Here is a 20,000-nt window from a genome sequence, read left to right on the forward strand (position 1 = left end):
GCAAGATAAAATAGTTATTTTGTTGTAACTGCAAACTTAACTATGTTGACACAATAAAGAGATCCATAGTGGAGTTGCCAATTAAGTTTTAAAGTTGTCATTTCTGTATGCCTGAGGGTTTGCCGAGGCAATTTCTGGTTGCTTCATGGCACCTGACAACCTGACGGACCCTGTACTTCTGTGGGACACCTCGATGCAATGTTCGATGCAATCCATGAATCGATTGGTGAAGCCCTAGAACAAGATAGAATTTTATCTCCCAGGCAATGGTGCAAGCTTGCGGCTCATCTGACATGGGATTTGCATCATTCTCAGGTGCGCAGGACTCAGTCACAGTTTATTAGGAGTCTTGCAGAGGAGATTAAAGGCCATTTCTTAGAAAATAACCTTTGTCCTGCCTACCAAGCCCTGAGAAAGCTTAACTCCAAGCCCTCTTCACAGGTGACTGCAGTCCGCTTAGTAGGTAGCAAGATCATCTCAGATCATGTTGTGGTGTGGGAGCGTTGGGCAGAGTATTTTGAGCAGTTGCACCAGGTTGACCCACCAACAGTTAATTTGGATGTGGGTAGTGTCGAGATTTCGTTGCCAGACCTACCCATCAGTGAGGATCCACCCTCCCTAACTGAAGTGAAGGGGAGCCCCTATGGCACAGGGGTTACATGCTGTCCTGGCTGCCATTTGGCAGTCTGGTACCATCGCCCCTGACCTGTTGAGATGTGTGGTCATCCCTCTCTGGAAGGGGAAAAGGGATCAATTGGACTGCAGCAATATCCAAGGCATCACATTGTTCAATATACCAGGCAAGGTTCTTAACCACATCCATATAAGAGACCACCTGCTGAGGCAACAGAGGCCAGAACAATCTGGATTCACAATAGACCGTATCCTTGCACCAGTTGGTATAGCACCAGCGTGAGTTCTGGCGCGGGCTGCTTGCAGCCTACATCGACCTCAAGAAGACGTTCAATACAGTGCATCAGGAATCACTCTGGGAGATCCTGAGATTGCGAGGTATTCCAACAAGGATTATTGGATTAATAGCATGCCTGTATACTGGTACTGAAAGTGTGGTGGTTGCCTGTCGAGCTTCTTTCCTGTTAGTTCAGGAGTGAAGCAAGGGTGCGTCCTTGCACCAATACTTTTCAATATTTGTATGGACTGGTCATTATGGTGGAACCTGCCACCAGGTTGTCTCTGTACAAGACAACCCCAAGTGGAGGAGGCCTGGGGGATGACAAAGGATGTCAGGCTTGGGCACATCAATGAGCCAAGTCTTCTGCCTGGCGGCTCGCCATGAGGGATTCTCATAGATGGAAATGAAGACTGGATGCAGCTATGCACCCCCAGCAGCATTAGCTCCCAATGATGATGATGACATGGTCAAATTATGTTACTTTTTGAAGCCTATCTATATACTAGAAAAGAAAAAAAAGGGAAAAAAAAAAATGCATGTTATGGAGTATATAATTTTGCTTAATCTCATATATTATTTATACAACCCCCAATAAGGGATGTGAGCCTCTAAAAAGTCCCTTTTATATTCTTATTCTTTATTTTTTTAACAGTCAACACTACCATCAACTGGTTGTATATTTTACCAGAATAACCTGAAAAACATTCTTCAGTTAATCAACCCTATGCAAAGGGTATCTCGGATTCAGATTTTTAAATTTCCTTTCCTTTTTTAATTTGTGGGGGGGGAGGATTCTTTGCAATTGTAAATTACATTGGATTCATTGTTTCTGCATTACGTATCTATACTTTGCTGCTTTTTTTTTTTTTTTTTTTTAGAAATTAAAAAAATAGGAATTGACAAATTATGTCCAAGGCCATTACAAATGCAACCAACCAGTTTCAGGGCACATGATAATCACAACCACTGGATGGTATCACAGCTTATGTAAACAAAGTGCTGAGAACAGGCCAATAGAAATTTGGACTCCATTGCCAGTTCATTATCTCTATAATTCTTTTGCTAAATCTAATGTTGTCATATACAAAAAAAAAAAAAAAAAAAAAAAAAAAAAAAAAAAACTAATTTAGTGTACCTTGCGATGAGATTATTACCAAGTCAATCAGATTCAATAGGGATCATATTATGTAAAGGTACATTGTTTTTTTATATGAAAACATATTCTTGCGCAACATGTTTAATAAAACTAATATAAACTAGAAAATACTAATATTCTATTTTCACTTTCTATTTTCTATTTACTATTCTTTTTGAGGAGGTTTATATGTGTAACTCACAGAAGATTAACTGTCTGAATCATGTTCATTTCATAGGAGTAAACCCATTTATATGTAAAGGAAAAATCATTAGTTACCCCATAGTTTTATATCATTTTCTTTTGTAATTTTTTTTTTTTATTTAGCCATTGAGCAATGGGAACCAGCATATACTTGGTGTTTTGTCATTTACATGAATTATCCTTGCAACTAATTGAATAAAAATCATTGAAAACCTGGGTGGTGTTCACAGGTAGCATTTTTTACTCGAAACACTTGAAAAAGGTACAATAGCTGTTTCAACTCTCTACAAGGACAATGCATAGGACTAATTTTCAAAATTCCATATAGTTTTCATTTTACAGCAGCTGTCATTGTGTATTACCATCTTCAGCATAAAATAATCAATATCTCTCTTATTTTTCCGGAGTTCAAAAATCACATCCAAGATGCCTTTTGTACTGAAGTGCTCATTAGAACGGATACAATCTATTTCAACAATGGTAGACTGCATAGACTGTTAGGGCGTAGCCAAACCAAAATATTATCATCATTATTTATATTCATTTTTTATCATTGGCACTTCTTACTCGGTACACATACAGATCCCTTTATAAGGTACAGCACATTAACAGGGAGTCTAAATGGAGGGCATATTTTATGTGTACATGTACAAAAAATGATTTTTTAAGAAAAATCTCACATAACATTTTATCACCAATAATTGTGATATTCATTTTTTCTGATATTGATATAAAAAAGGGTTAATCTATATGGTAGGTTTGAACTAATGATATTCTTATAGAGGACAAAAGGTTACAGTCATCAATACAAGAAATAATCTGCAGACACAAATGATAACACCACAGATAGAGGAAAATATTACAGAAACCACACAACCAAAGCAGAAAACATGGTGCTCATGTAAATAAACATGGTGCCATCAGTGTAAGGTCCCGGAATCATACGAACATTCTCATACATATCATGATATTTTAAAGAAATATGATTATGTATATTATATATACGAATGTTCTCAAATATTAGCTTATGTTTACATTCCCTCACTCTACCTAATTTCTCAATAAAAAAACTTCTAGCTGTTTAGATCGTCCATATTACAAGATCAAGACAGAAATTAGTCAGACAGAAACAGTCATAACCAAAAAAAAGTGCTAGTATGATAGGGCCTCAAGTCCACTCAGTGCTCCCGAGTTTCAGCTCTATCTTGCTATGTATACCAAGCTGAAGACAATGTTTCCTGGGGGGTGTTGGAGAGCAGAGCCCCTATCAGTCCTCCCCTTGGCCTATTCTGTAGAATTACCTCAGCAAAGTACAATATCAACAGGTGAAAACTTCATAAATTCATAACTAAAGAATCAGTGCCAGCAGACCGTAGAGTATTTTTCTTGCGCAGGGAATATTACATTTTTTCATGCACGCAAAAACATCATTTTGTCTACATTTTCCTGACAGATCTGCAGAAAGGACCAAACTCTACAGTCTGGCAGTCTCGCAAAGCCACCAAATAATCACTCACAATGTATTTCACTCTGACCTGATTGGGCTCTATTATGCATCAAATGAGGTGGAAACTTACATTCCAGGCAGAGGACTTGACAGGTAGTGGTACCCTGCCAAATAAAAGGGATTTTGGGTAGCACAGCACCCTAATATTAACATTGATGTATAAATACTGCATAGTCTATCCCAGACTGTAGAGTTTGGTCTGTACGGGGAATGTGTTCCCTGCACTAAAATTATTTGGTCAAATTCTCTCTGCACATATGTAGTTCTTGGATAACTTTCCATGCACACTTAGTTCTCTTTTAAATTATCTTCCATGCATAGAATTCTTTTGACCTTTCAGCACACTTGTTTTATCATCCGTCCGCACAAATATAGACAAAATGATGTTTTCTGCAAATGAAAAAATTGTAATATTCCCCACGCAAGAAAAATACTGTACAGTCTAGAGTCTATCCCTACAATTTTTTCAGTATACATATACAACAACCCTTCCTGAGCAGGACCTCAGCCATTGTAGCAGACCCCCGCAACCTGCAGCGCGGTATACTTATCCCAGGTTGGGTCCAGGTCCACACAGCCTGTCCTCTCACCCTCACCATCAGCAGCTTCTCGAAGATGCATACCAAGACCTGATTGGTTGACACCGGACACCTCAAGGCTCGCCTATTGGACCGCAGGCTCCCCTCGTTCCCAGGTAGCTGACACAGCTCAGCCCTACTTAAGCTCCAGCGCCCGGGTCGAGTTCAGCACTCACCGATCCTCCACCAGAGCAAGATCACAGCAGCAGCAACTAGGCCTACCCAGGCCTTGGCCATCAGGGGAGCCGCTCCGGCTCTCCCCCGTCGATCTCTAGCACCCAGCCATACCTGTGGGCACTTACACCCACACACAAAAGCTCCTTAAAGAGATGATTGACACCAGTCTATGGCGGATGCAAATCCACTGACATACCATTACAGGTATGACCTGTTGGATCAGTACTAAACCAACCATACCATAAGACTCCCAAAAAGGAGTATGTAACTAGGATCTCACTAGCTCCATAGACATTACTCATCTACTCATACTAGAGTAATGTTATTGAAGTTTTACATACATGCCTAAAAAGTCTTTTATTAATGTTATTATACTTCATTTGCATATTTTGATATTTATAACTATACCCTCATATAGAATCATGCCCATCAAGTGTTTCACGCTTTCTTGCGGCAGCCACAGGTTGATAGGTCATCAGCCTGATCATTTCGAGCTAGAACGCCATTGAGAAATGTTGTGTTTCCAGTGTTGTGTTGATTCTGGGTTCTTTTAAGACTTTTACAGTGGCATCGAAGAATAATTAAACTTTAGTAACCATCCCAGTTTTATATCTGGGCCCATCAAGAGCTCCAAATGACGAAAAAGGTGATTAAAGTCAAAGCAATCCTGTAGAGTTTGGCCAAAAAGTGGGTTGGGTTCCTGTAGAGTTTTTGAATTCTGGCGCGCAAGCCCGTAGAATTTCAAAGATAGTGGTTACATTGGTAGAGTTTCACTAGCTGATTTTAAGCATTTTTTGTGCTAGTTTTACGCATTTTTTATCTTTATACTTCTTATTTAAGCCTGTTTTACCCCATAATTTCCCTGATGTACTTCGTACAAACAGAAATATGTAAAACTAGCACAAAAAACAATGAAAATCGAACATGTCCGCCACCTTTGAAAGTCTATGCACCAACGCACTAAAGTTCGAAAAACTCTACGGGAATCCAACCCATCTTTCGGCAAAATCTACAGGATGTCACACCTTCCAAACCCCCCAAAACGCCCTGACCCTTAACCCAACCTAACCTAACAATTTAGGTGCCGTGACTAGGCATGCCCTTCAGGCACCACCCAAGGAGAGTCAGTGGGTTGGTCTATTGTGGATGTGATCGCTTCATTTTTCTCACTTTTTAGGGGATTTGGGGTACCTGATGGCCTCAGAAATCAAAGTGCGACAGTTATTAAGGTCTTTTTCTTCTTTGTTTCCACTGTATAGTCTTAAGACCAACCTAGAATCGACATAACACTGAAAACGAAACATTACTTGCCGGCCTCCTGTCACTAACTGCCTGGGAAACATCCTGTCAAACCTGGCGGCAGAAACACGAAAATGCGTGTGCACAGAAGGTTCTTCAGATAAATTCCCTTAAATCACTATCTAATAAATCCTGAAACATGAACATGAGATAACAATATTAACAAAGGCCTTTTAAAGCATATATGTGGAACAGCAGACACTGATAATTAGCCAAATATCGTTTTGACAACTACGTAGTAATACATGAACTACTTAACAGAGCGCAAGAATGAGTTGACTGGTCATACTTTTGCTTACATTCATGATGTCAACATGGTGAGGGACTTTGAAAAAGATGGGTCGGTCTTTTCTTTTCTCTGTTGTGTAAATTTGCACACCTTATACCATAGATGGAAAGTGTCTTATTCAACGTCAAGGTAACCGTTCCATATCTTTTTTTTACTCAATTCTTGATTGTTATCCACTGTAAATTTTCCCCGAATCTTCAAATGAAAGCCTGTTCTGTAAAATTAGCTTAGCAAAGGGCATTTTTTATCAATAATCTCACAATTTCTCCTAATCCAGAAATGCTATACTCCTATGGAGTTCATGAAATATCAAAAGCTGGATTTTCTTCTTTTTTTTGACAAAAATAGTTATTTTACTTACCTACTGATAAATTCGGTAATTTTCTATACTACCTTCACCTCTCCGATATCGAGGATTTTGGTATCGTTGGATTCCTCTCACTCTGTACAATCCAAATATGTAGGTTTTATTGAGCGGAAACCCCCCGTTAGCGGCAAACTTAGTGGCCCCGATAGCAGGGGCAACGATGTTGGAGCAGCGGTCGGAGCGGAGGACGCAATATAGAAAATTACCCTAATAATGTAATCCACAGTGAAAATAACCATTGTTATTCACATGACTTTCCATTGCAGGGGGCTGTGCCCCCTGTGACCCCCCCTGAGCTACCGCCCCCAAACCCCCACCAAGGAAACAAAATATCCCCCACGTGTTCACGGCAGGATAGAGTGCACACGAGCTAGATGCATCGAGAAAGGCGCAAAACCCACCAAGCCAACGAAGGCGGGCCACCAACACTCTTCTGTTCATGGTATACCTTGTTCATCCTGATTATACTACAATCGTCTCTGTATACAATGCTGACTATGTCAAGGTTAGTATGCTGATTCAGTGGGAATGTTATGAGGTAAATGTAATACGTCCGCCACTCCGAGATCGCCAATAACTGTGTAACCCTCTAGTCTGCCAGGGATATGTGGTGGAGGTTTTTTTTCCTCGGCGGGGGTTGGGGGCGGCAGCGGAAACCCCTTGTTAGCGGCAAACTTGGGTCCTATATCGGGGACGACAATGTCGGATCGGCGGCCGGAGCGGCGGCCAGAGCGGCGGCCAGAGCGGCGGCCAGAGCGGCGGCCGGAGCGGCAGACGTAATATAGAAAATTACCCTTATAATATAACCCACAGTGAAAATATCCATGGTCATTCAGATGACTTTTCATTGTAGGGGGCTGTGCCCCCTGTGACCCCCCCAGCAGGAGCTGCCACTTCCTAACCCCCGCCGAGGAAACAAAATATCCACCACATATTCACGGCAAGATAGAGCAGATACGAACTAGATGCGGAGCCGATAACTTATCCTACCATAACCTGGTACCTAGTAGGAGCACCCTCCACACTCGGTCATCGCGGCGGCTATGGCGAAGTACTGAACGCGGTGGTTATTTTGGTTAGGAATTTGAAAATCGTGGTTCCAGGGGACGGAAAACTCGACCTTGAGGCCATCGGTGTAACATCGAGAGAGGCGCAAAACCCGCCGACGAGGGCGCTCTTCTGTTCATGGTATATATACCCCATTCATCGTGATTATACAACAATTGTCTCTGTATACAATGATGACTATGTCAAGGTTAGTATGCTGATTCAATGGAAATGTTACGAGGTAACTGTAATATGTCCGCCGCTCTGAGATCGACGATAATTTTGTAACGCTCTAACCTGCCGGGAATTCGGGGTGGAGGTTTTGTTTCCTCGGCGGGGGTTGGGGGGGTGGCAGCCCCTCAAGGGGTGGTCGCAGGGGGCACAGCCCCCTGCAATGGAAAGTCATGTGAATAACCATGGTTATTTTCACAGTTTGTTATATCATTAGTATTATTTAACCCCGCATTTTCCCTGGAACCTTCCATGCCCTCCCTTGCTATCGGGGCCAAGTTTGTCGCTAACAGGGGGTTTCCGCGCAATAAAAACTATATAATTGCAATGTGGACAGTGAGAAAAATCCCACGATACCAAAATCGTTGATATCGGAGAGGCAAAGGTAATATAGAAAATTACCATTATTTTCACTGTGGGTTATATTAATAGTGTTATTTAACCCCTCATTTTCCATGGAACCTTTCAAGCCCTCACCTGCTATCGGGCCCAAGTTTGTCGCTAACGGGGGGGGGTTACCGCGCAATAAAAACTACATATTTGCAATGTGGACAGTGAGAGGAATCCAACGATACCAAAATCGTTGATATCGGAGAGGCAAAGGTAATATAGAAAATTACCATTATTTTCACTGTGGGTTATATTAATAGTGTTATTTAACCCCTCATTTTCCATGGAACCTTTCAAGCCCTCACCTGCTATCGGGCCCAAGTTTGTCGCTAACGGGGGGGGGTTACCGCGCAATAAAAACTACATATTTGCAATGTGGACAGTGAGAGGAATCCAACGATACCAAAATCATTGATATCGGAGAGGCAAAGGTAATATAGAAAATTACCATAAATTCTAAATGCTGTGAATTCTTCCATTTAAAAAAGTAAAACTCAAACATGGGGAGGTACTTGAAGTACACCATCTAACAATCAGAAACATTTCAACTGCAATCAAAACGTTATCTTGTGGGTAATTACCTTACAACTGCATCCACTTCTTGTTCCGTTGATATAAATACAACAGAGTATGCACTTGATCCACCTTGCAACGATCTTGACAATAATGTCTTCCCTTGTAGCATTCAAGGTCGCTTACTCACTGAGTCACCATTCGTGCATTTGCACTTATTACTGTGACTGAATGTATGGAAAGGGTAATCATTATTTGAACAAAGATATATCCTTACCTTGAACCAAACAAAAACGGAACTTAAGACGAAGTGGCTTCCTTGATGTTTACTTCCATATCTATCCAAGTATGTGAGGGACCTGAGTTATAAAAGATTTGTTACGTTATCTGGAAACGTTTCCTTAAATGATGTGTGTAACAAGCAAAACATGTCAAAATTTCGATAATAATATCTTTTCTGACAATATAGTACCATAATAATGAATAATGAGTTAAATGATTGAATCGTACGTTTTATAGTAATGACATGACTGTTTGACAACTGCATCTAATTTTTCGTATGAATGTGTGTGTGTGTGTGTGTGTGTGTGAGTGTGTTAGTCAGAGAGCCCAGAGGGATTTAATCAGCATGGCAAGTACAAAAGAGGCCTTTTTTCCGGTGTCAAGAAACTGTCTAACTACACTAGTGTCGTTTTTTTCATTTGCGACATTCTCCAGGCCGATCGCGACAGCAACCCTGCCGATGCTTCTAGGCTGTTGCCACAGGTGCGGTTCCACCCCCATTCTTAGGAATTGTACTCGAGTTGACGAATCTGATTTTGTTTTTGAATTGTATCAATTAACAAATCACTGGTTTACTGATGTAACATTAGGAAATTACAATAAATACAAGTTGTTAGTTATCAACATCTTCAAATTACAAATCAAACGACGGAAAACTATCGAAATCAGTTGAAAATGCGCGGGCCCTAAGCGCCTCCCATCATACTTCTTCATTCGTCCATCGACAATGGTTTCGAAGGTCACACTTCTTTAAATATTTTGAAAATGACACTATTTATTGATTGATATCAACCACATTCAAAAGGATATATAAGTTTACGTATGCATATTCAATCATACATACATAATAAGTAAAATGATTATGTAAAACCTAATACAGATTTTCATAATAATTCTTTTAACCATTCGAACACATTATGTAAATAAAACATGAGATACTTCCCCGTATATTATTCGTCACAGAACACTTTTGGAGGCCTGAATATTGCCCAAGATTAAAGCATAAATGATATAAGAAAAACAGTAACAAGCCTTGCATGACATAACGCATAAAAATGTACACATACGAAAGATAAACCTGAACCTCGCTCTTCTTAGCCGTAGCCTTATTAATACGAAAGCATATAAACCTTAAACTCTATATTGTTATAAATGGTGGTAGTGTATATTTTTAATATTATATTTCTGCATATATATATATATCTATCTATCTATATATATATATACATATATATATTATATATTATATATATATATCATATATATATATATATATATATATATATGCATATATATATATATATATATATGCATGTGTGTATACATATGTGTTTAAGTATATATGTGTGAGTGTGTATACTGTATATACAGGTATGTATGTATGTACACATTTCTGTATGTATATATATAATATATATACATACAGGCACACATACACGCGCGCGCGCGCGTAAATACTTTTAAACTAGTACTTAGTACAATAATATCCTCATTAACATCATCAAAGTTACTAATATTGCACCATACAGTGTAGCATCAACTTTGGACCCCATTTTCTTCCAGTTTTAGAACGGGCAGAGGTGCTCCGCGCGCTCATCAGCCAGGTGCAGTTGCTTATATATGACTCCGCCCCCATAAATAGGGGCGGAGTCATAGGAAACTAGTACTACACCTCTTGGCGCCGGAAAAAAGACCCAAGGTTTGACACCTGGGTTGAACACCAAAGGCGCCATGGACCCTAAACGGCCATTTTTACGTGCTGCAACTGTGGTATCCGCGAGGAGGCGCTTCTCAAACTACCCTCAAAAATTGTTTTTATCAGCATACTCGAGTACATCTTCCAAACCTAATCTTCATTGGGGTCTGATTAAGGATCCATCATTCTTAAGTGAACACATTGTGGATTTGGCCACTTTAGAACGACCTAATTAATGCTAATTATCACTTTTAATCAGCATGTTGAGTACATCAGTGAAACCTTTAACGAATATACTTTATGGCATGCTGATATCATATTGGTTTTGTGGACAAAGCCACTTAAGAAGAGGGCAAATGTGGCCCGCCCAATTTCCGTCTTCCGGTACCTTTAAAATGACTGCTACTCCCTTACTATTTGGGGTACTGGGTCAAGATTGGACTTCAAATGTAGATTTTAATGGGAGGAATAAGGATCACTTGTTTAATCATCCATTCTCGAGTACCGTTATTACACAAAACAAAAAAGGTGGAAAAACGGGTACCCCTTTTACTCCCACTGGCTTTAAAGTTTTATCAGCATGGTTGAGTACATCCATGAAGCCTACACCAAAATGTTCTTCTACCAACAAATAATAAGAATCAATCATTCTTAAGTGTCAAAATTTTGGACAAATCCACTTAAGAACAACGGACAGGTCAAAGTGCACTCCTTGACCCAACCAAAGGTTTCAATCATCATGCGGAGTACATCAATAAAACTTGCAGGATATGTTCCCTGAGACATCTTGACAGCATCCAAGCCTTTCTTAAGTATCTCCATGCTGAATACGACAACTTAAGAACTTTAAATCGGGCATTGTAGTGACCCCCAATAGTAAAGTATCATTTGACATGCCTGGGTGGCGGTAATAGCCAATAACGAAATGGAAATAAACAAATGTTATTTAATACAAAAAATATATGAAAACACACAATAATGGTACATAAAAACATAAAATGTGGCAGTTTTTATACTGAACTGTGGTAATAACGATGATTATTGACTGTACGCAGATAATCACAACTTGAAACTTGGATGGATTCATGGCAAAATATTAGCACTCCATGTTAGTAATTAGTTAAACATATGAAATGTTTTTGCTGCTCACATGGTCTATTTTGGTTTGATATTCCGTTTTGTATTGTTTTACTTATAAGCATATGAGAAGAGTGTCCGACCCCGCAAAAAGACCGAGATATCGACTCCTGCAAATCAAGGGATGGAAGGAACTAGCAGTATTTTGGTAGATACAAACCGATTAGTGGTGGCCGTGCAAAGCATTGTCCCCAGAGGTAACACGGATACCAAGAGGAGGATCATTCCTCTTAATTTATCTAGTGAAGGCATATCCAGGAGAAGTGAGAAAAGCAAACACAACATGAACGTGAATATTTAAGAATCACCGAAGACCGTGATGAAATCGTGTTCGCTCTCAAACACACCGATGAGAGCCTCCATCGCCATTTCAGTGTAACCGACCCGAACAACTGAAGTTGGAAACATTTCCGAGAAATCCCGGATCGGATAAAGTGATGTGGCAGGGTATCTCTCCTGAAACCTCGACCATGCAGATATCATACGCATCAATTGAACGATTTGGTTAAAGTGGAAAAGTCGGAGGTACAACACTGGCTCAAAAAATAATTGTTGCATGCCTTAGAGAGAGTTTCGCCTTCTAGAGCAACAAAGAAATAGCGCCGAAGGGATAATGTATTATTTAGGATGATGCAGAAATACGGAAGATGAATTTAACTAGTATTCTCGGCACGGTGGCGCTATGGACGATAGACCATCTTAGAGACGATGAGGCTACGGGTGGACTTCGGGTGGACTTCGCCAGAAGCCCCTTGGGCAGGGAAAAGAGTAGGAAATATCAATCTACTGCTCAACCACTTACGCTACTGTGAGTATTACGGGAACTGCCGACATGACAGATGTGGCACGTTTAATTAATCCACCTTTCTATGCCCCAGCCGCACAGACAAGAGGTCGGAGAGAAAGCGGTCGAGATTTCAGTAGAGGACGCATTGTCCGTGGGAAACATAGCCGTGGATGTGGCGGAACTGGAGGGTCACGAACAAAAGACAGTGTCACCAACGTCCCGAGACTTTGTTTTGTTTGTGGTGACCTAGATCATCTCGCTAATGTTAACTCTAGGAAAAAGGTCAGAGGAAACTGAAAGAATGGTGAAGGCTATCCAGTGGGGAAACCGTCGAAATAGTAACATGGACAGAGTGATGACAAGGCTGACATGATCCTTATAGGTGTTATGGGACTCGATTTAGCAAACTACTCAATCCTTAGTCTCACAGTACGTCATATTCAGACCAAAGCATTAGTGGACTGTGGGGCAGTCCCGAACGTCATTTATACCCCACTTTATGAAATAATCAAAGCACGAGGATGTGCGAAGTTTATAACCTCCGATATACATCCACCAGGTAACGAGTTGTCATGGAGCAGGAATCGCTCAACTACTTTGAATGTTCAGGGATCAAAAGCTTGACATAGAATTTCTGGCGGCAGATCCAGAAAAAAAATAATTTCCCTGGGGGATTGCAAGTGCTGCTTTGTGTGGGCATGCTTGTAAAATCTGGTGCAATTAATGCTTTTGGGCTATAGGAAATGTAATTAAGGAGAACAGGCACAACAAACCCTGGACCTGTACAGACAGTGAGTGCGATTCTAGAGGAATCAAATGCAGCCTTAAAGACGCGACAACTATCTACTTCCACTCCAGTGGCAAATGACAAACTTCCCACACAAAGGAAGTCTTAAACTACAAATAAACACTGCCGGTAAAAACATTCCGACACAGGACACCCCGACTTCGCAATCTTACAGATCTAGTCTGGGGCTTATAGAGGTGGATAATCACCGTTGAGAGAGGGATGTGTCACGAGTCCATAATCAGTGTGGATTCAGCAGAAGAGAACCCCCTAACCATGCTGATGTTGTTTGGGTTACTCTTCCATCTTGCGACGAGATGTTCCATTATGTTGATTCATGGGCAAAAACTAGCTGAAGGGGTCACACTGTTCGATTGTTTGGCCTGCAATTTCCTTGCTAGTATTTGTAACAAATCTAAGGATCAATATAGGGTGCCAACCCACATCACAACTACAGTGGAGATATTAATAGTAGTACATCAGAGGATGCAGTCATCCTTACTCTCAACGATATACTCAAGGCTGACTGGTCCCCCCTTTCGCACCTAGGCCCCAGCAGCTGCCTTCCTCCGTCAGCGGACGCGTGTCCACTCTACACTTTTGACACTTTCTCCTAAGCAAGCAAAGCACCCTTGCAAGGAATAGCTGGATGTCTCGTCAGGCAGGCAATGCAGACAGGGGAAAACGAGCAGACGCAGAACAAATCAGGGAGACAGGGACAGACGACGGCCTAGCTTGTCACCGTTGCCCTCGGCACCCTCTCGTAGGGTCACACATAGAACTTAATAAACCCTTCAGCAAAGTCCCCCTTCATTCACCTGCTACACGCCTCCAATTTTATCACACACTGAAGATTATTCTAGCCTGCAAAGGCAACATAAAATGTACCGCCTAATGAGTATACTAGAAGGGAAAGCGTGCGCTGAGGAAGAGGAGGGCGATGATCCCCTAAACTAGGAGTTGCATTGTTTTGACACCCAAGGGTCGGCTAGTCGACTAACAAATCAGTCGAGTGCAATGAGGAGAGTTTGCAGCAACTTCTAAAGTCTTAAAATTGACGAGTGGCAGTGAAGCAGTGAAGGTTCTGAAAGAGAATCAATAAGCTATCACCTTGAAAGGGGAAACATTGCAGAAATATTTGATCAAACATTGAATTGCCACAGAATCAGAAAAAGTTTTTGAGCACCCTGGGTTCTCTTGCAGCACGACTCCTCGTGGGACCTGAGTGGCAGGCTCTCAAACTGTGCTTGTGAATCTCAAGGATGAAAGATCTCGTCAATATGTAGACTATCGTCGCCTGGATCGAAATAGCAAGTTCAGTAATTTTCCTTTGCCCCAGATAGAAGAGATCTTAAATGAATACAGTGTGGCAGGGCTCTGAGAGTAGCTGGGCATGCCATTCGGTCTCTCCAGAGCATCCGCAGCATTTCAAAATGCAATGACAAGAGTCCTGACAGTACTGCTAGGAGATGGAGTTAACGCATTCCGGGATGATGTAGCAATATATCATAGACATTTGAGGTACAACTGAAGAGTCCTGAAGAGACTAATTCAAGCACAGCTCCAGACAACACCAGAGATCAAACTTTTTGCACACCCAGTTGCTAGGCCACTGTGCGGGGCATGGGATAGTGAGACCTAACTTTGATAAAACAGCATCTGTACAAAATTACACCAGGCCAAGCACTATGAAAAAAGTACAAGCATATTTTGGCCTCAATGGCTATTACCGGCATTTTGTAAAAAAAAAAAAAATAATAATAATAATAAATAGAATAGAATAATAATAATAATAAATAAAAGAAAATAATAATAATAATAATAAATAGATAAATGAAAAATTTAACTATACAAAGTTAGCAAAACTTAAGCGACTTGCTCCATTGTTTTGATCCAATTCAAAGAGTTCAGTGGAAAAGTCCTATGCCTACGTGTTGCTTCAGCAGAACTCCTAGGAATAGTGAGGTTCTGTCTATTATGGAGTCTTTAAAGAAATATCGGTCTTTAATGCCCCTTATCCCATGCCCGCTGTTGTCGTGGAGATGAAGACTGAGGCCCAAGGTAGGGGTTCACCACTACCTTGGACCTCAGACCTTGCATGGTCTTTTCTTCACCTTTCTTTTTCCATTTCTTCATCCCCTTCTGTCCCCATCCGTGCTGAAAGATTGAAAGGCTGCATTTGTGCCTGTCCTGAACGGCCTTCGTACTCTGTCATTCCATCTTTATCTTTTTCATTACCATACTAACCTACAGCGCTAGAATTTTGACCTTTTTCCACAATACTTTGCGATAAAGCTGTATGAGCTTTCCTTACCTAGGGTCTTCGCCCCTAAGCCTTGCCCTATTGCTATATTTTGTATGCGCTACCAATGACCTTAGATATTGACACAGTGTTTTTCAATAAATAGATATTGATCTTTAATATACAAGCGTTGTGTCATGTGGACTGACAAGGCTCTGCAATGGCTTTTTGAGAAGGAGCAGGGAAAAAATGGTAGGATAGCACGTTATTATCACTTAAAGAGGCTAATGCTGAAGTTAAGTATGTAAAAGGGGAGAAGAATGTACTGGCTGACCAGCTGACACAAGCAATACTGCAAACTCAAAGACCTGCTTCCAGGTTGAACCTTTTGTAGTATGTTTCCTCGAAGAGTTGGCAGCACTTGGCAGATTCCAACACATGACTGTACCCATGAACCATCCAGCCAGCAATTTACTAGCGGAGAACCACTACAAGTAGATAATTTCAATTCAGTACAGCAATATAGTAGATGGATTGCAGGCAGCAGACTTGGACATGCATTTTTTTACTCCCCAGTTAGCATTAATTAATATCTACAAACAGCTGACAGGGGTTACACCGTTCTATGCAGTGTATGCTACAGAATCAATAATTCCAAATGCAGTTATGACAATCTTTCCTCACCTTACAACACAGACGAGCGAATTGCAGCAACTTTCAAGATCTACCAGCAAGTTTAGATTATTCTCTTTGACCTTGGGTCTAAGAAAATAATCAAGGTGCATCTCGAGCTCAGCATCAACATACACGTTATGTTGCTTAGCCAGTAATGATGCTAATGTCTAATGTCTGAAATGTCTAATATTGCAGAAACTAACAGAATCATGGCGAACATTCCACACAGAGTGAAACAGGACGTTCATGAAGTGCGAGTCCATCCAACACTGTTCCCTTGGATGCAACAACTAGTATTAATGAAAACCCTAGTGTAAATGCTGGCATTAATGTGGATGAGACAGCGTGTATTTCGTAAGCCAACAAGAAACCGAGTGCATATTGAGGGTTATCATAAAATATTTCACGAGGGCGAGATGAGATAAATAACAGTTGATGCATGTTAAAAAATATGTAGTGAGGAGCAATTAGAGAATGATATAGCCTAACACTAATCAACAAATAACAGACACCCCTATCTTTCTTCCTTTTCTACTTTTTAGAAAACAAACCCTGTGTAAATTCATTAATGTGAAACAATTTCAACAGATTGGTCATACTGAAGCATCTGTTTCAAGGACAATATCTGGACCTATATAACATGATCAACAACATATCCAAGAACATTCAAGTTTTTGAAAAAGTTGTATATACAAAATCAATCGTGAAAGATGTGTAGGTCTTGAAAAATTAGTACAGAAGACTTGAGAGAGGATTGGTGAGGAGAGTTTGCATATTGTAGAAAACATCAAACACTTTAAAACAGGATTGCAGTGCGCATACTCTCTTAATTTATGGGAATATTTTTGGTCGATTTTCTGAGGTCATGGACGAAAGTAGCATAATGTTGCAACCTGATCTTATTTATCTTAACTGTGCCAAAACAAATGGAGAACATTTCAACCCAAGTGAATGAATTGTCAATGGTGTTAAAAAGAAGTATTCAGATATTGCATGACAAAGGCATTGAAATGTAATTCAAAGTTGTTGAAAATGCAGAGGAAAGAAATTTCTTAGAATGGACATACTATGATGCGACCTGGCTGCAATTTTGAAGTGATATTTTAGTGTGCTAGATGCAGTAGATACAGTGATATTTTAGCATGCTGGGTCAGCACCGCTCGAGGGTCAATGGACGCTGGCTTTACTTGGGCGTCTGTCTGTTAAGCTAAGGTCACACTAGTCATCTTCGTCCTGAGATCCCTAGACAGCCTCATCGAAGTCTGGCCAGCTAGAGCTTTTGATTGGTCAACTGAACTGACTTCGGCGAGGCTGTCTAGGGATCCCAAGACAGAGAAGACTAGTGCGACTCTAGCTTTAACTGCTGTGAAGTGTGAAAGTGTCTTGCGTGTTATCTGTTACAATAAAATTGTGCAATATTCTGTAATATATACATGTCCATATAGTATACATGTGAATGTGATACTATATACTGAGGTAATTAGAGTGCATTTCATTTGCTCCATAACTGTAAACATACATTAGGATAGAGTATTGCGAGGTCTTGTACACGGCAGCATCCTGATAAAGCCATTGTGCCATCCTCCCAACATATTATTTGTTTCCAGCAGATCATCTTTCACTCGCTGATACATGTTCTAAGTCTGGTAGGAAAACTTCCCTGGAATTTCCACATCACCATGAATCAGTTGGTCAACATTGGTTTCTTAAAAGTATTTTGCAAACTCCAGAAGGCCATCATCCTAGAATATTTCATCCACCAGCAAAATCCTAATGTAATGGTGGACGTCATCCTGCGGAATAAATGCCATAGCCAGGAATCTCTTGCCTGGAGGGCAAAGGCAGCATCTGCGTCCTGCAAAGCCAAGGCTCTGGATGCGTCTCTAGCAATCTCTGCATTCGGAAAATTCCTCTAGATGGCTTTCATTGCTACCTTCTCAAAATTCAGTCACTGGACTGAATGCACAGACGCAAGGATAGGTTATGCCACCAAAGTATGCATGGAGTGTGTACTGTTGCTTGTAGCCAGGGGCCACTGTAAACGTTCCATCACCAAACCATTGACGATACTCTGCAAGAAATTTCAGATCAGAGTATGCAGCTCCATATCGAAGGACGACCTTTCCACTTAACCTTGTCCGAAATGGCCGAAGATCACCTGTATGTTGCTTCACTCACTTTAGTATCCTCTTGATGGCGTCTGCATGCGGTATTAGATGAGCCCAGACGTTCACGAGAAAAATGTGTCGACAAAATTTCCAATGGGAACTCCTGCATGGCTGCCACTATCTCCACCGCAGCCTTTCCAGGGATTGCAGGATGTCTGTGGATGGGGTTTTGCCACTTCACATATCTTCATTAACAGATAAAGAGATACTGACCAACTCTTAGCTTCTTAGTCGCCCGGTAAGATATAATGTGGCAGGCTTCGGGGACACCGGAGAAGGTGGAGGATAATCCGTTGCCTTCTTTCTTGTGTTTGTTTATTTTTATATTGATAAGCAAATGATATTTTATCGCTCATATGAACTAAAAGACTCTCCCTTTGAAGTTTCTGCTGTAAGTACAACAGAATATGTAGTATAAATTTGTTCATAAGATATTTGTCAGAGTTTATTCATGTAAAGCTAATGCTTTTTCTGGCATCCTGATTTTTTAAAAATAAGTACATTTATATATGACTGTATATATATGTGTGTGTGTGGTTGTACGAGATCCTTCCATTCAATTGAACTAACATAAAACCATAATTATCTTTCTAAAGGGACTATTGTTCAACAATCTAGTGTTTCCAAGTTCTGGATATCTTTTAATCTAATAATAAGAATATTTTGTATGTGTGAAAATATGCCATGTTGGCTTTCTGTCTATTTCCCCTAATAACTTGCTTACTTTTCAAAATATGCATAAACTTGTGTGTGTATATAAATATAAATATAAATATATATGTATATATATATATATATATATATATATATATATATATGTATATATATATATATACACACACACACACACACACACATATACATACATACATACATACATATATATATATATATATATATATATATATATATATATATATATATATATGTGTGTATATATACATACATATATATATACATATATATATATATATATATATATATATATATATATATATATATATATATACATACATACATACATATAAATAAGAATGCTATCTCTACTTTTGTTTCGATGCACTTTGTCATACAGGCCACTAGTTCTGTTAAAATTGTCTGTTTCCATCTTTTTCATATATATTCACTTGATTTTATGAAATAACAGTGCTAAAAGCAATCCTTTTGCATGGCTGTTGTTGAGAGTTTTTTTATATAACCTATTTTACGAGATACTTCAATTTTAAGAGAATTCCAGCAGGGCGATTATCTTCCAATGTGGCGGCTGACGAAAGTGCGAAAGGCCTTGAGGCTTTTTATATGCTGTTCAGGTCACACATCTCTACATTTGTGCTAAATATCAGCCTTTATCTAGTTATTACACTAAAATTATATATTTTTCCTCAAGTCGCTATCTGAGGAACTTAGAAGATGCACGCCTGATGACATCGCGGATACTCTCAAATGAATTTTAAAAAGGATTTAAATACAATATCTATTTAAAATTCATTCATTGAAATATATAATAAAAATCATTTTGTGTAACTGAATATTCTATTCTTATCTGACTATACTCTAACCATGCCCGCTTCGCCAA

General features: G+C 39.9%; 2 protein-coding genes across 2 annotated transcripts in view; both read right to left on the reverse strand.

Annotated features, from left to right (window-relative positions):
- The window catches only part of LOC113823969 (zinc finger CCCH domain-containing protein 11A), a 20,473-nt gene extending 11,599 nt beyond the window's left edge, over nt 1–8,874 (reverse strand). Inside the window, exon 1 of the mRNA XM_070138786.1 lies at nt 8,719–8,874. Within this exon, the coding sequence (XP_069994887.1) occupies nt 8,719–8,822 (104 nt within the window). The 5' untranslated portion in view covers nt 8,823–8,874. The remainder of the gene's footprint in view (nt 1–8,718) is intronic.
- The window catches only part of LOC113801172 (uncharacterized), a 152,865-nt gene that overhangs the window by 113,736 nt on the left and 19,129 nt on the right, over nt 1–20,000 (reverse strand). The gene's annotated exons all lie outside the window — the stretch shown is intronic.

The sequence above is a fragment of the Penaeus vannamei genome, chromosome 25, assembly GCF_042767895.1.
Source record: "Penaeus vannamei isolate JL-2024 chromosome 25, ASM4276789v1, whole genome shotgun sequence".
NCBI lineage: Eukaryota > Metazoa > Arthropoda > Malacostraca > Decapoda > Penaeidae > Penaeus > Penaeus vannamei.